Source organism: Balaenoptera musculus, chromosome 4 (genome assembly GCF_009873245.2).
Source record: "Balaenoptera musculus isolate JJ_BM4_2016_0621 chromosome 4, mBalMus1.pri.v3, whole genome shotgun sequence".
In the NCBI taxonomy this organism is placed as follows: domain Eukaryota; kingdom Metazoa; phylum Chordata; class Mammalia; order Artiodactyla; family Balaenopteridae; genus Balaenoptera; species Balaenoptera musculus.
In genome coordinates this window covers 17,511,337-17,529,412 of record NC_045788.1, presented here as the reverse complement: position 1 = coordinate 17,529,412, position 18,076 = coordinate 17,511,337, and the positions used below count along the sequence as shown (strand labels likewise).

Sequence of the window (18,076 nt, the reverse complement as noted above, 5' to 3'; positions counted from 1 at the left end):
CAGCCGTTTCTTCATAGGACCATGCAAGCTCACTTTTTAAAATTCCAACTCTGTTCCTTTTAATTAGAATCCAAGAAAATACTTTTAGAGCAAGGATATCAAAGAACTGCCAAAATGTTTGCTGTTTGTTAACCCTCAGTTATGCTTAACATTTTGAAGATACCTTAAAACTTTCTAGCTCTTTTGAGGGAGCTGTATTGTCCTTATATGCTTGACTGTGTGTTTTCCATGGTAACCATTTCAACTAGAAGTTTCACAGTCCCACCCTTCAGGATTAACTGAATTATTTTTCCTTCCTCTTTCTGTGATCTACCTTTTCTCATGTCAGTGCTATTTTAACTATTATAGTAGAATAGGTAAAACCAAAGTTTAAAAAATTTAGCTATTCTTAAAATACGTTTTTTAAAATTGAATTATAGAAAAGTTATAATCGAAAAATCAGCTCTCTTATTTCCTTCAATTCATCAATTGTCAATAATTTTTCCCATTTGTTCTCTTACATGCTTGCGCACCTCTCTCTCGCTCGCTCTCCCTCTTGCTCTTCCTCCCCATATAATATTAATATGCATGTGTACAATAAATATTAATAATGTTTTTATAGCAATTTTTCTCCAGCCCAGAATCCAAGCCATAATAGCACATTGTATTTCTTTCTTTTTAGAAAAATATTTTTAATAAATTTATTTATTTATTTTTGGCTGTTTTTGGTCTTCGTTGCTGCTCATGGGCTTTCTCAAGTTGGCGGCGAGTGGGGCCTGCTCTTCGTTGAGGTGCACAGGCTTCTCGCTGTGGTAGCTTCTCTTGTTGCGGAGCACAGGCTCTAGGCGCGTGGGCTTCAGTAGTTGTGGTGCATGGGCTCTAGTAGTTGTGGCGCTTGGGCTCAGTAGTTGTGGCTTATGGGCTCTAGAGCACAGGCTCAGTATTTGTGGCACACTGGCTTAGTTGCTCCATGGCATGTGGGATCTTCCCAACCAGGGCTCGAACCCATGTCCCCTGCATTGGCAGGTGGATTCTTAACCACTGCGCCACCAGGGAAGTCCCACATTGCATTTTTGTAATGTCTTTTTTTTGTTCTCCTTTAATCTGAATGGTTTTTCAGGCTTTGCCTTTCATGACATTGACATTTTGAAGAGTACAGACCAGTTATTTTATAGAATGTTCTCCATTTACTTTTGTCTGATCTACACATTTAGATTGAGATTATGCATTCATGGCAGGAATGCTACATAAATGATATTCTGTTTTCAGTGAATCACATCAGGAAGCACATGATGGCAGTTTGTTCAGTATTGGTGATAATTAATTTTGATCACTTTAGTAAGTGAGGTCTGCTAAGTATCTCTGGTGTAGAGTTACCATTTTCTTTTTAGATGAATAAGTAATCTGTGGGAATATTCTTTAAGACTACGTAAATAATCCTGTTTCTTATCAAACTTTGACATAATAATTTGAGCATTCTTTTGTGATTTTGCCTGGCTCGTTTATTATTATGATAGTCACAAAATGGTAACTTAAGTGGTGTTTTTCTAACTCTGTTATTTTATATTTATTTGTTGGTCCTCTGCTATAAGGAAGAACTTTCCCTTCTCCCTTTGGTTATTTATGTATTTATTCATTCGTTTACCTTTTTAAATTTTAAATTTATTTTTTAAAATTTAGTATCAGTATGGACTCATGGATTTCTGTTTTATTCCTATTCTGTTCATCTGGTTAAAACAGTACTATTGTTATTCATTTTGGTGCTGAAATTGTTGCAGATTTAGCCAGAGGGAATTTCTTTCCAGCCTGCTCCTATGTGCTTTAAATATTTTTTTGAGCACTTCCATACTTTCTGGCACAAGAATATGTTCCAGGGTCTGTTTACGCCTACCCCTATGCTAATGAATTCTTAACCTATGGAAAATATAAAACTTACTGCAGTTCCTTAACACAATAGTCATTAGTTTGTAAAGAACCCACATTTCAGAATTTATTGTAGTATTTCTTCATACATTTTTTTGTAAAATGAAGGCAAAAAATATTTAAATTCTCCTTATCCTGTTTTATGGCCTTTGTGCCAATTTCCTGTTGGTATATCTGTATATCTGAAAGTTTAAACCTTCTCTTAGGCAACATCTAAGAAAAATTAAATATTAAAATTCTGCTTCAATGCATAGTTCCAAGAATGTCTTTCCAGATTCTAAAAATTGAAAGCCAATAAAAAACAATTCATAAATTATTTTGGTAAATATATGCTATATAACAAATTAGTGTGATTAAACCCATAAAGAAGGAAATGTAATCATATCAGTAACTTTGGGCCTATCAAGCCATCGATAATAGAAAATTTAAGATTTGTACTTATTATGTACCAGGTACTATTTTAAGTCTTTATGTGCATACATTTCTTGAAGCCTCATGACAACCCTATGAAATATACATCGTTATTCTCATTTTATTGATTATGAAACTGAAACATAGAGATATTAAATAACTTGCCTAAAGTCTCATAGCTGTTACATACCCACTTTAACCAAGCTTTTAAATTCTTTTCATTGTCTCTTCAAATTTTCTACTGCTAATTTGCTACTACTGTTTATAGTATCCCATGCCTTCTGATGTTTGCCCCATGTCAAACTCTTATTATTTTGTATTTTTATATTTTCCAAACTTCTTTTGTATTGTATTGTTTCAGTGGGAATTGTGGGGAGAGATTAGATGCTGGTACTTAACCTATCATTGTGAACTGGAAATCAACACATTTCTTTAGACAGAACATAATACAGGAGTTAAGTTTAATGTTAGTCCAGTTTTTGCTTATGATTATATTAAGGCTTATTTGTTACTAGCTTCAGTGTTTGTGCTTTTCTTCGCATTTACTCAAAACTATTACTGCAAACTCTGCTCTTTGCCACACTGATTCTTATTTTTTTAATTATCATACAGTCAAACTGACTTGTCTTCCTTCCTATGTAAAGTTATGAATTTTAACATATGTATAGATGTACATAGTCACCACCACAATCAGGATACAAAACAGTTTCATCATCCCCAAAACTTCTTCATATTATCCCTTTATAGTCATATGATTGAGCTACTTACAACTCCTGAAAAACACCCATCTGTTTTCCATCACTATAGTTTTGTCTTTCTGAGATTTCCAAATAAATGGAATTGTACAGTATGTAAACCCTGAGCATAATGCCTTTGAGATTAATCCAAGTTGTTGTGTGAGTCTGTAGTTGGTTTGTTTTTACTGATCAGTTATATTCCATTGTGTAGATACACCACAGTTTGTTTTATTCATTCAACTGTTGAAAGATATTTGGGTTGTTTCCAACTTTTGGCTATCACAATAAAAAGTGCTATGAATATTTGTATACAGTCTTTCGTTTGAAAATAAATTTTCATTTCTCTAAAGTAAATGCCCAGGAGTATAATTGCTGGGTCTTATGATAAGTATATGTTTAACTTTATTAGAAACTGCCAAACCATTTTCCAGAGTGGCTGTACCATTCTGCATTTCTGCCAGCAATGTATGAGAGTTCCAGTTGTTCTGCATCCTCATCAGCACTTGATACTGTCAATATTTTTTTCTCTAGCCATCCGAGTAGATATGTAGTGGTGTTTCACTGTGCTTTTTAATATATATTTTCTTAATGCTAATGATGTTGAACATCTTTTCATGTACTTATTTACCAGGCTTATGCCCTTTTTGGTGAAACCATGTTGATTATTAATTTGTGCCTAAAGGCTCTTTTTAAAAGGGAATATTAATGTCACTTATGTTAACCAAGTCTAAATATGTTAAAAAGATCAGTTTTGGATATTAGAAGCAGACTAATATTAAGTTTAGTTCACTCTTTTGTCATGTACTTGTCCACTAAAAAATTTGAGCCTCCTTCCCCTTAAAGTCTCTTGCAAACAGAAAAGTAAAAGAGCCTAAATTTATCCCAGTCATTATGTGGATTTTCAGAATTTTAAACATGTCCTATATGTGTAGATAACCTATATCTACACATGCATTTATTAGTTTCCTGTCAGGTTTTATTTTCAGGCAAATTCAGTTTTTCTAAACTTTAAACACTCTAAGAGTTTATCTCTTGGTCTTAACTTAGATGTAATAATACAGTTCATCTTCATTTTCAAGATATATCATTAGCTGTAGGTTGAATGATTCTCATTGATTCAATCTGCTAATCAAAGGTAGAGAGAGCTAGCTCCTTTAAATAGATAAAAGTAATTATTAAGAAAAAAGGCTAATAAAAAATAATTTTTATGTTGGTTAAGGTAATGCTAGCTGCTATAATAGATTAATCTCAATATCTCAGAGGCTTAACACAATAGAAATTTATTTCTCACTTACATAACCATAAGGCACAATTAAAGGAAGCGGCATGTCACTGCACTGCCAAGTCATTCAGGGACCCATGGTCTCTTGGGTTATTGGTATCCTGCTGGCAGATAGGGAAGGAGAAGATGGAGAAGGCAGTCCTGCTTCTTAACTAATTTTTGCCCAGAAGTGTGCAATATACATTACTATGTTCTTCCAGGTACATCATTACCTTGTGGAAAAATGAGGTCGAAAGAGTAGGGTTGGAAGAAATTCTTAGTCATCAGAATAATTGGAATTATTTGAAGATCCTTTCCAGGGTCAGAGCAGTGTTAGTCAAGAAAAGGCAGAAGGACTGTGGTGCTAATAGGTTAGAATAATCTCTTTTGGCTTTTTCGGTTTTTTATTGCTTGTCCTTCTTGTTTTACCTGTACTACAGAAAGATGAAGTTGCTAAATAAACGACTTTTGACGAGTTAGGATAACATTGATAGTATGGGGGATAAAATCAATATGACTGATGTAAAGCCTGGAAGGAAGAGTTCTGAATTTCCTTTTGAAGTGTGATCAACTGTATTGTTATATAATTATACCTGTGAGAAAGCAAAATGTTTCCCAGTCAATAAGAGTGAGCTTTTTATTTTAAAATAATACAGTGGAGCCCTTTTAACGTAAATGTATGATGAATACCAATATATTGAAAATTAAAATGGAGATGCTCTATTGGAAATAGGTATTGAAGTGACCAATCTCTCTCTTCTCTTATAACCACATCTAAGAAACTTGTGCACAACTTTGGAACACACTTTGAATAATTCCTAGTATATAGGTCATAGAAATGTAGAAGGAAAGGAAATGATATTTGTAATGATTAGGATAGATATAACCAAAATCCAGCAGTTCTTCAACATTACTTTTTTCCATATCTTAATTTCCCATTGGTTAATGTTCATTTGTATATCACTCTTCTAGTAATTTAACAATGCAGATTGTTTCAAATTCAAGAAAAAGTTTTAAATCACACAAACCACTTTAGTACTTCTTATTATAAAGTAAAGGTTATCAAAAGGTGTCTCAGAACCAGAGGTGTACCATATTGAGTATCCCCTAAGTATAGTAAGATGATTTCTTTAGCATTAATGTTCATAAGTTGACAGTGTTTCAGTAGTCTTGTTTCTGGCATTCTGACATGAATCAATCATTTAATTATCATGTTTAATAAAACCCTGACATCTCATTAGTTTTGTGTAAAAAGCAGCACCACTCATCCCTCTAATTCTGATGAGTTATTTTCAGTGCTGAGTAGGTGCATTGGAGATATCTTTTACTTACGTGATCTGAAACCTGAAATTTTTAAAGTAAAACCAGCCAAAATTGTACTTCCTGAAGCATTCCACTTACTGATTTCTCTTTTGATTTTTTCTCTACATTTTCTTAGGGTTTTTAGTTTATCAAGAGGAGAAAATAATAGAGACACTATCATAATGGAATATCATATTATCAGACATGCTTTATTGCAATAAAGATGTACCATGTATTCAAACAAAAATGTAGTAAAAGACCTATCCAAAATGAAATTTTCTTTTTTATTATGATTCTTAGTCAGTTTTTATTTTCCTAAATTCTTCTATTTGTCTCTCTGAAAAATATGGATAAACATTTCACAGAACAGGAATTCAGGCCCAATGAAAACTGAAAAGGTGCTCATCTCCATTGGTAATTAGAAAAATGTAAATTAATACCACATTAAGATAATACTCATACATAATAAAATCACCAGATTTAAAACATCTGATGATATCAAATGTTGGTAAAAACATGGAGCCACAGGAACTGTTAAAGGCTATTAGATACAGCCACTGTGGACAAAAATTTGGTACTATCTACTGTAAAGTTAAATATACACATACTGTATGACCCAGCGATCCTGTTCCCCGAGCAGTGATTCTCAAAGTGTGGTCTAGGGAGCCTGGGGGAATTTCCAGGGCAGGCTCATAAGGTCAAACTATTTTCATAATAAGAGGAAGATGTCTTTTGCTTTCTCTCACAAATGTAAATTGGAGTATTGGTGTCATATCAAAGAATATCCACATTTTTCTACAAAGACTAATCTGTGACAGTATTTTCTTCATATACTTCAATCATTGTTTTGTATATGTTTTATGCACATTTCTGTATGTGTTGTATTTTATATTAAAAATGCTTTAAAACAAAATAAGTAATCATTTAGGTATAAAATTTGGATAAAAACAATTTCTTCAATCTCCCCTTAAAAATCTGACTGAGCAAAGTATTCTGACAGTGCAGTTTTGTTTAAAGCGTAGTATCATTTGGGTCCATATTTATCAAGATACATTATCTTTATTCTCTAGATTGATATGTTGGTTTTGTCTTTTTTTAACTAAATATTATTTTATACATTCTCATTAATTCTACAAATATTTGGACTTGAAACCTTATTGTAAGATAAAAACTATGATAAATATTGTTCTCTTAATATTGTACAAACGTAAATTATGTCTCATTTGTTTGAATTTTTTATTTGATACAGATAGTCGTACAGGCACTGCAGTGTTCCCATTACTCGATTCTTTGGCAGTTGGTGAAAATTACTGATGGTTCTCCTTCCAAAGTAAGTAAGAGTTTCTGTAGGCAGAAGGGGTACTACTAAAGCAAAATAACTTTGCTTAACTCATTTATTTAATAATTTATTTTTATCAGTTATTGTAACAAATTATAACTTTAATAAAATATATAATAATTATTGTTATCAATTCTTGCTTTATCCTATATATATATTTTACCTCTTTGGAAGATAAACAGTTTTTCGAGCAGTAGACACAGAGTTATATGTATATACAAAGTTTAAATTCTTAATAAGAGATAACTGTTGTTGAAACCACAAGAGCTCTGATAGGTGACATGCTATAAAAAAGAGAATAATATTGAAAGACAAAAGTATGTAGCTTTCAATTCTGGCATTATGGCACCTTGGGGCCCAAACTAAACAACTCTTTTATTTTTTAAGTTTACATCATTGGATAAAAATTTTTTTTTAAATTTTTAATCTACACATGACCATGCAAAACAAAAAGGAAAATACAAACCAGAAGTTAAGTGAAACTAGGATCCAAGAGAGTCAAGCATAGTACTAAAGCCTACTTAACCTTGAAGATATTTTCTAATCTAGGCGAATCCCAAGACCCTTGCGAGGAGGAAAGTCTAGTAGGTAGCATGTCTCCTTGATAAATTTGGGATCCTAAAGAGCTACATCCAGCATGAGGGTAAATTAGAAATAAATCCATACCAGTTCCATTCATGGGGGAATATAAGGAAAACAGCCTGTCTTAAAATTTGTCATTAATTAAAGTGGGGAAAATAGGTCACCCATGAAAGTTTATAACCATGAGCTAACTGTCACATAGGTTTGCACCCTAAATTCATACAATTTCTGTGGTCCATTAGAAAAACAAAAACAAAAACAAAATAAGATTTTGATTTAAAATGTTCTGTAGTGGTGGTATCCCCAAGCAACCTAAGACAATCAAATATAAATCCTTTCTGAAGGAACTTGCCTCAAAGAGTTTTCCACAAAGTTTTAAGAAAAATGAACTCATGGTAAAAAAAAAAAAAAAACTCTACTAAAAAGAACCATGAAGAGAATCAGACTAAAAAAGTATTTTATACATTGGAATTATCTGACTTAAATATAAAACAAATATGTTTCAATTGTTTTATGAAATCAGAGAGTCTTGAATATATGAGTAAAGAGCAAACACTTGATAATGAACCAAATAAAAACACTATGATGTTTACATATCCTCAGCTTAACAAAGCACAAGCTATTCAACCAGTAAAGAACGTAAATAATACATTTCCATATAGAACCAACTGCTTGATATGGAGCGTTCTTTTCTTGGAGAAAGAATTTCTTTTCTTTTTGTCCTTTCCAATGAATAATTTGAGGATTTCTTTGCCTTTGGAAGTAATTGGGGTTTTTTTTCTATTTTATTAACAGTTTCAGTCTTGAAAAGCAAAAATCAAAGTTAACCTCCTTTTATTGGAAACAAAAACCACTTTAAAACTATAGTTTTACATTAGTTTACATTACATTACATTTTCATGTTTTTTAAAATGTTCTTTTATATGGTAAGATTAAAGGAGATTGAATATATGTAAGTTAAAATTTGAAAGCAAGAGTTTATATATTATACACAATTACTTTTATTCTGATTTTTTCACCTGGTTGACTTTTATATTGTTTTTTTCCACTGACATCATTTTGGTTATCTGAGTTATTTGTATTTTAACTGAATGTTGATAACTACATTTTAGTAAATTTGGAATATACACTAGCCTAAAACTTTAGCATAATTAGTGGTTATTTCCTCCATTTAATTTAAATTCTGTCCCTTTACAACTATGTTCCATAATTAGAGTGAGAATCTCTATTCTTGGACCTACTTCTTTGAATATTTTCTATTTTTTTAATCCTGTTACAGCAGAATTATTTTGAGATTCCTTGCCTTTCTATTTAATTTTCATCTGATACATTCTCCTAATAAAAATAACTTCCTTTTTGTCATTAATCATTCTACAGATTTTGTTGTTGTCATTGCCACAGTGGCAATGCAGATTTTGCAGGCAACACTGATTTTCTTCATTCCAGAAAGAATGCCATAGCATCTTTTAGGTGCTTTATTGTTCAGTTGATTTCCATTTGTAGTTTTGTGTGCATTTATATCACATGTGAACTTCTCCTTAGTTAGGTGTCTCTCAAGTTGTTTCTTCTCACTTTGAAGTTGTTGATAATTTTTGTAAACCAAAGTATATTTAGTAATCGTGTATCGGTTGCATCTATAGTTTAAAAGTGGTTCTCTCAAAGAGATAATCTTGAAAAACATGAATCTTCAGGACACATACAAACTTGAAAAATTAATCTTTCGTTGCTAATATTCCTCCTTTTAAAATAATTATTTTAATGATTCTTACTTATAATAATCACAAGATCAGGAATTGCCAAACTTTCTAATCCCCTATATGATATAGGATATCTCTGAAAATGTAAGAGCCACATACATCAGCTATGTACACATGTAATCTATATCATTAACATCCCACTTGATAAGATATCAACTTCTTAAGTATAGTCTCAGCCACATCATTAACTTGTGTAAATAACCTTTAGGCAAGTCACTTAAATAATTTTAAAATAGATAATTTATATCAAAGCGTTTTATCAGTTGTAAAGGGCTTTCCAGGTACTAATAACAAGTGAAAAATCACTTATCTGTGTCTCAGGTTATATTTTATGAAATTTAAAGTTGTATTGGGCCAATTCTTTCTAGCTCTAGAATTCTGCAATCTATGCTAAGGTTAATAACTGCTATACTGAAGATGTCTGGATAAATATACAAGAATCTTAACAGTGGTTACCTCTGGGAAATAGAAGTTCTTTGGGGGCAAGCATACGAAGGAAAGAAATTTACTTTTCCCTTTATACCTTTTGATACTTTTTGAGGGATTGTTTTTGTTGTTGATATTTAAAGTGAATATTAATATCACAAAAATTAATTTTTAAAAACTACTACTACGAAAACTTCTTGATTCTCCATCTTCTAATCATAGGTTTTGGTTTATCACATATAACTCACTGAGTTGTTGGACCTGAATGAATACTAGAAAAGTGCTTAGTATGTTCTGTATCTTATTTGGTGTAGCAGCATTCTTCTGTTGTTTGTAAATGTAATATTAGAGCTATAAAGGAATTTGGAAATAATTTGATGAAACCTGTTTGTTTTAGGTAAGGCCTAAAAGGGGACATTGTTATTTTTACCTTGTTGATATTTTACATTTTGTTAATCACTTTAATATAAATGCTCTAATTTAATTAAATCTGCTTAATAATCCTATAAAGTGGATGTTATAATCCCATTTTACAGATAAGGAACCTAATACTTAACAAAAATTGAGACTTGTCTAAAATCACAGACTTACAGCACAAGTCTTTTGAATCTCAATCCTAGTGTCTTTCTGTTAGTACTCTTTAAAATCTTGTATTATGAAGCTTTTAATACAACTACGTTTATAGAGTTTTGTTGGTGGTGGTTTTCTTAAAAACAGATTTTCTAAGGACACACTGGGTGACTCCTCACTGAACACAAACTAGCAATATCAGTTATCAGTTAGTTGGGTATTGAAAAATTGTCACATGGCAGTTTTCTTTCATCATTCTGTATCCCTAAAGGTATTTAAATGAGAAGTTATGTGATTTTAAATGGCTGAGTTTGTAATGTCAGTGGCTTAGTTAAAGTATATGGAAGACTTTGCTAATGATGCACCCGAAATTCTCTATTCTTTTTTTCCCTTTAATTTGTTTCCTGAAATTTAAATGTAGTACAGCAGACCCTTGGGGTCTATATATTTAATATTTGTAATATTGATTTTGTAGAGACAACTTGAAAGTCTTATTACATGAATTAATTTTGGTTTTTTGTTGTGGAATAATTATGTTAATATAGAATGAGCCATTTATCTAGTGAGGGAGCTGGCCACCTGACTGCTCTGTTTTTCTCTACTCATTGTTACATTTATAGAAATTCATTTAAATCTCTGAAGAGGTCACTTACATTTTTAATTAATAAATTATGCTTATTTGTTTTTGGTGTAAAATACAAGGTAGAATGGTTTTCTTAAATTTGAGCTTTCTTACTTGAGTATGTGTTCATTGTAAAGACTATATACATAAAATAAAATTTCCAAATCTTACCACCTGTGGATAACCACTGTTAATATTTTGGTGTATTTTCTTTTAGTACTTTTTCTTACATATTTTTCAATCTTACTGAGATCATGATGTATTTATAATTTTGTCTCTTCTTCAATTAACATAACATTTTCTTCATTTATTAAATGTTTATAGATAATATTTTTAATGTATGCATGGTAGTGCCTAGTATAGCTATACCATAATTTATTTTACCACTCTCCTCTCTTGGATATTTAGGTTGTTTAAACATTTTAACTAATAAAATTAATTCTGTGGTGGACATTCTGGTGCAAAAGCTTGTTCTGTGTTTTGCATTGTTACATCTTATATTCTTAGAAATGGAATTGCTTGATCAAAGACTACATACTTTTAAGGCTTAATACATATTGCCAAATTGCTCTTTAGAGAGTACTTTCTAAAATTTATTTTTCTTCCCTGTTGTCATGAACACTGTCATTCGGGGTATTATGAATGGTAGTTATATTTGAAGTTTAAATTCAAATTATAATTTAACTCAACAGTAAACAGTATTCTATAAATTGAAGTATATGAGACGACTGTATCAAGAACAGGATTAGATCTTTATTTGAAATAGAAGTGCACTGGGTTTCACCAATGGGTATTTCCTCTGTTCCCCTAATTTCCAGAGTTGAAGCTCTTTGGCAGTCTCACAGGTCATGCTCAGTATACTTTGCTCCGGTGCCCCCTAGTGCTGGTCCTGTAGAAGCAGCCTTCAGTTTCTCTTCTCTGTAGCAGAAAACATCCTTCTTCCTTCAGCTCCTTCTGGACATATACAGAGACATTTAAAGAGCCAGGTAAATAAGAGTTAGGGCTAAACTAATGCCCCTATTGCCTTTTTTGGCCTGGGGATCTAGAATTTATCCTCAATTTTTTTTCCTCCTGGGAGGAGCTGTCCTACTCTCTGTAGTCTTAAATTTGTAGTGCTCTCTGCCTCACCCTGCTTGTTTCTATGCTAGACAGCAGTAGGAATGGCCTGGGGCAAACATCGCTGCATTCTGGACCCAGGCCTTATCCCTAAGTCTTTAAATTAAAGAAAATCTACATCCCCCAGAGAGCTACAAGTCAAATTATTATTGAGGAGTATAGCATGTTTACTGTGAAATTTGTTCCTCCATTACCCTCTTGACTGAAGGTTCTCCTCTGCAAATTTCAACTTGTTTACCTCCAAACAAACTGGGGAAAAGAGAAGTTTAGGGTGAAGATGGGACTAGTGGTGGCCAAGCCCCATGAAGAGACATGTTTAACCTTGCTGTGTATAAAAATCTACAGGCTGCTTTCTAGACCTCTTCCTCTCCCCTTCCCAGTCCTTTAGAATAACAATAAGAAAAGAGATAGCTCACTCAGTTCCTTCCCCCAAATTCCTGTAATAACAAAATATAGATAGTACCTCTCCATCTGCAGAGTTAACTGCTTTGAAGGGGAAGGGAATGGGGCCAAGTGTTGGAAATAATAGCTATCCCTCTAGGAATGAATTTTTAGTAGTTTATAACCATTTTACTTCATTCTTTTCTAGATCTTTTCCCCCTACCTTTTATTTCTTGAGAAGACTATCCTCAGTAACTATCTAGTTAGTTTTAAGCCTTTCTTTTTGATTGGTCCATGACTTCAGAGTCATTCTTTGATAGCTTTGTTTCTATTAATATATCCTATCTCAGGTGCCTGATTGGCTGGTCTAGGAAAGTTAGGAGAGAAAGATCCAGGACTTGTTTTTACATTCATTTCTTGTTCAGCTCTCAGAATGTTCTTTTTTTAAAATCTGGAATACGTAAGTAGATGGCTGTTTATACTGAACTCTGAACTTGTCCAAAGTTTTATCCAACTCTTAACATTCTAAAAACCTGTGGAAGTCAGAAGTAAATATGTTCAACTTAGAAGAGAACTTACAAGTCATGATTCCAACATTCTATTAAGAATTCTATGCTGTGTTTGCAACCCTATTCCTGGGCCTCTACTTTTGGAGCTTGCTATCTGTAAGGAATACCTTCCCACCCCTTGAAGGACAGCATAAGGCTTCCTCAGCTTCCCTAGCCTGTCCAGTTGGATGCTGTTTTTACTTACACAGGGACAGTGGTCTTTAAGGTACCACTTTATAAATACTCTTAACTCCTAAGATATTTAATAGCTCAGAATCTAAGTAATGAGCCAGGACTGAGAAGATCTATTCTAAATAACAATTATTATAATGTAAAAATGTGTTTTAACTGAGTTTATTAGAGGCCTAAAGCAACATTAAGAATATTTAAATGAAACGTTAACACTTCCCACATTTCAGTACAGAGATTGGAGATCTTTCTCCACCAAAATTAATGATAAAAGTTTACTTTCCTGTCAGGCCATTTATTTGAGTAAAAGGAAATAAGTGTTTTAACCTATTTAATATTCCCTGATAAAGTAATGCCTTTTCCTTTCCACAGTAGGTTTTTTATTTTGAAATTTTTTTTTCCAGTGGTCATTCCGTAATTACCAGGTATTTGTTTAAACGACTTATTGTTGCTCACCTAATTTATATATATAAGAAGCTCCCAGTTTATAAATAGGATATATTTCCAGCATTTTTTCTGTTGGAGCATGGTCTTTGGAATTAAATACGAGTTTGAATTTTGACTCCATTTCTTACCACCTATGACAAAGGTATGCAAGTTACTTCACATTTGAACTTCAGTTTCCTAATATGTGATATTCACTGCTGGATAGGGTTGTTGGGAAGATTAAATTAAAAGAAATGTTTCAGTCAACAATAATTATTGTTTTGATGGCATTAAACTGCAGTCCTAGTCTGTGCTTTCCTAATCTTCTCCCCTGCCAAAACCAAAAATTAATACTAAATGAACTATTATATAAGGTTATGGGAGCATGTAAACATGCTCAGTATCTACTGTAGGTTTGGAATATAGCATGGTAGATTTTGTCCTCCATCTATATTTTGAAAATCTGGGAATTCAAATCTCTCGCTTTGGTCCTAACAGTCACTACTTTTCCCCTGTTCCTCTGACTCCTTCTTTAGCTTCTTCATCTTTGTACACCACAGAAAAGAGAAATCAGAAGATGTTTTGGAACTACAGTAGGCAGCTTAAGGGTTCCTGGATCATAAGTGGATTAGCCTTTGAGGCAATGGCAGGAGTCAAGCAGGTGGGGATTCAGATCGCCAAGAACAGCAACAACATTGAAAACTAGGTATTACATTTGGGGTTTAAAAATCCAGTAGTTATTTTACTGTGTATTAACAAGAGTGGCACACTCACTCCTTAGCCTCAAAATAGAAGCTAGTAGCAGTTACTCATATAAGAAAGCAATTTCAAAGATATTCCATAGGGTTTACCCTACCACAATGGTGACACCGATGTATCCCAAGTGAATGAATTTAGTTACATGTGTTTCTATCATATTTACTATGATAGAATGACTTAGTTGAGCTGAAAAATAATTAAATGAGCCTCGTTATATGTTAGTAATGATGCTAAGTACAGATAAGCATAACACAGTTTATACCTCCAAAGAGCTTTATAGCCCAGTACAGACTGGACAAACTATAGCCCATGGGCCAAACCTGGCCAGACACCTGTTTTTGTAAGTAAAGTTCTAATGGAACGCAGTAATGCTCATTCATTTATGTACTGACTAGGGCTGCTTTCTTGCTCCAGTGGCAGAGTTAAGTAGTGCGAACAGAGACATTATGACCCACAAAGCCTAAAATATTTACTATCTGACCCTTTACACAAAAAGTTTGCCAGTCCCTGGCCTAGTAAGGTAATCCCTTGGTCTTGTTTGTAACTAGTTTAGTTTTGTGCCCCATTTTTATCATGAAAACTGATCACTAAATTCTTAACAGGCTTTATTTTCATATTCTAAGATCTTTGGCCTGATCTAGGTCCTTATTTCACACCTTTATCCTGTTTTATTTCTGCCTATTCTAAAAATGTGTATTTGTCAGATAATGTTGAAATAGTTTTATGTATTTACTGCTAGTTTTTCCATGGCTTCAGTTTCTGGCTATGATTATCTTAATGGTATTTCATAGTTGTGGATAAAAGGACAGCTAAATTTAGTCTTTCTCTAGACACATAAAATTGTGATACAAAATGAAAAGAAATCACCCATTTAAAATCTGCATGTTCTGTGTGTTTCAGAATTACACCCTTATCTTTCCTCACTGACTATAATCATATGGAGTACTTAGCTGTTAAGGGGCAATCTACATTTAAGATTTTTTTTTTTTTTTTATAACAGGATCTTGCATTTCATAGCTACTTTTATTTTTATTTATTTATTTATTTTTGGCTATGCTGGGTCTTCGGTTCATGCGAGGGCTTTCTCTAGTTGCGGCCAGTGGGGGCCACTCTTCTTCGCGGTGCGGGGACCGCTCTTCATCGCGGTGCGCGGGCCTTTCAGTATCGCGGCCCCTCCCGTTGCGGGGCACAGGCTCCAGACGCGCAGGCTCAGTAGCTGTGGCTCACGGGCCCAGCCGCTCCGTGGCATGTGGGATCTTCCCAGACCAGGGCTCGAACCCGTGTCCCCTGCATTAGCAGGCAGACTCTCAACCACTGCGCCACCAGGGAAGCCCAAGATCTTTTTTTTTCTTCCCAAGATGTTAGGGTATTTTGAGCCTTTGTACCTTTGAGAAAACTTCTAATATAGCTTATATGATAAATTCACCATCTTAATTGTGCCAGCCTTATTTGGGAGTCTTAATTGTTGAGATTTTGCTGGTCGGGGTGTACTTTTAAAACATCATCTTAACTCGTTAAGAGACATTTCTCTTATTTTTGTCAATAGATCACTGAAAAACTGAAACTATTTTAGCCCTTTCACATTAGAGCATATTAGGTTTCAGTCTTCTAATTCTTGGTTTCACTAGATCTACAGGGAAGCAAAAGAAATTTTAGCCAGGCTAGTGAAGCAACTTGCAAAAGGCATACAAAAGAATATAGCCAAGATATTATAATTTAAATTTCATTGTAATCTTCTCACCTGACCCATTTGAATTCCTTTCCATAGCTACTTTAGGAAAAAGTGCTCTTAACGCCAAGCTGCTTTCTGAAAATAAGAGAAAATGTTGGTTTCATCTAGGAAAACACATTTGAAAGGAAGCACCATATACTTAGTCTACATTCTCTTATATGGACTGAGAGAGGAGATTACTCTTCTACTCTTTGCCTTCAGTTTCATCCCTATAATTCAAGTACTCTGGCTAGAAAGAGTAAGTAGAATTTATTTAAGTAGAATTCCATTGTGTTAAAAGCGTTAGAGGCACTCCCTGAACATTCTAGTTGCTTAAAATTGCAGTCTAGATAATTAGCATACCTTGTTCTTGGGTTGTTCTTTTTCAGCGTCTTTTGGGTTGACTGGCATTTTTGTTTATATATAAATATATTTGACTAACTGGAGTTTCAAATTTCTTGCCTCCATAATGCTGCCTGTTTCTTCAATATGTTAATTTTCCCGCATTATAAAAAGAGTCATTATAGCAAAATGGTTAAGAGCACAGACTCTGGAAGCAGACTGCTCTGGTTAATTTACTACTCCACTTACTGTGTCTTTGGGCCTGCATTTAACATTTCTGTGCCTGTTTCTTCATATGTAGAATGGGAGTGATAATAGCAATACCCATCACAGTTGAGAGGATTAGTTGAGTTAATATGTGAAAAGCTTAGATTAGTAACTCGTACACAGTTAAGTGCCAAGTAAACGTTAACTTTATGTAGTGTAAGATGCCAGCATAATGAAGTTCGTAGGAAAATTGTGTTCTGAAATCCAAAAAAACCTAAATTCCGTTCCCAGCTGTTCAAAGGAATCTACTATATGAGATTAGCTAACTCTGTTAAATATACAGTAACTGTGCCTATTTACCTAAACCTATTGATTGGTACTTATATTTCTCTCAATGAATTCTAACTGATTACAATTAAGTTAACTTTCTTGAGCATTCAGTATTTAGGTTGCATCCAAATCTATGCTAAACTTATTGCTAAAGAAGGCCTTTAGCTCTCTCAGTATTTCCTTGATTACTTCCCATTTCCACTTTCTTCTTAAAATGCTACAATCAGTAGGTTGCTTACTTAGTTGTGATGTTAAATTTACAACTCCTCAGATGAATTGGCAAGTAATCATTTTACATAAGACACATTTGCTTTATGATTGACCTTTAAAGGAATCTTTTGCCTCCAACTCCAAAGATAGCTGATTCCCTAGACTGCTTCAAACTGCACACTAACCATGAAATTTAAGGGAATAAAGGAGCATTAATACCTCCTAGCATTTTTTAATCATATTTATTGTGTGATAAAATGAACACATTACATATTTCTCCCTAGGATTGTGGTATCATCTGTATTATGTGTACTTGGATTTCATTCAGCAAATATTTACTAAACATCTGCCCATGTGCCAAGCACTATTCTAGGTACTAGCAGGAACTGAACATTCATCCTTTGCATACTACGTTTACCAGTTAGCACCTGTATGTTCTCATTTGAGTGCCTAAATTAATTCAGCAGAATCACAGAATGCAATAGAACCTCAGAGAATACATAGTTCAACCCTCTTGTTTATAGATTTTTAAAATCTGTAATCCTGGGATATAAGATAATTTCTCTAAGGTCACATAGCTAGTTAGTAGCATGGCCTGCATTTTGTTTTTCTTTCAGTTATTTATTCAACAAATATTCTTAAATCTTTTATATTGAAAAAGTCAACAAAGACGCCAAAAGACCTCTAGCAGCCATCCTATTTTTCTCACTGTTTATTGTTTTTGTTTTTTGTTGTTGTTTTTAATAGATCTTTATTGGAGTATAACTGCTTCACAATACTGTGTTAGTTTCTGTTGTACACCAAAGTGAATCAGCCATATGCATACATATATCCCCATATCCTCTCCCTCTTGCGTCTCCCTCCCATCCTCCCTATCCCACCCCTCTAGGTGGTCGCAAAGCACTGAGCTGATCTCCCTGTGCTATGCTGCTGCTTCCCACTAGCTAA

At 33.5% G+C, this 18,076-nt stretch overlaps 1 protein-coding gene across 1 annotated transcript in view; it reads left to right on the top strand.

The window, feature by feature from the left end:
- The window catches only part of STAG1 (stromal antigen 1), a 425,667-nt gene that overhangs the window by 377,983 nt on the left and 29,608 nt on the right, over positions 1 to 18,076 (top strand). The window contains 1 exon segment of the mRNA XM_036851044.1: positions 6,863 to 6,943. Coding sequence (XP_036706939.1) covers positions 6,863 to 6,943 — 81 coding nt within the window.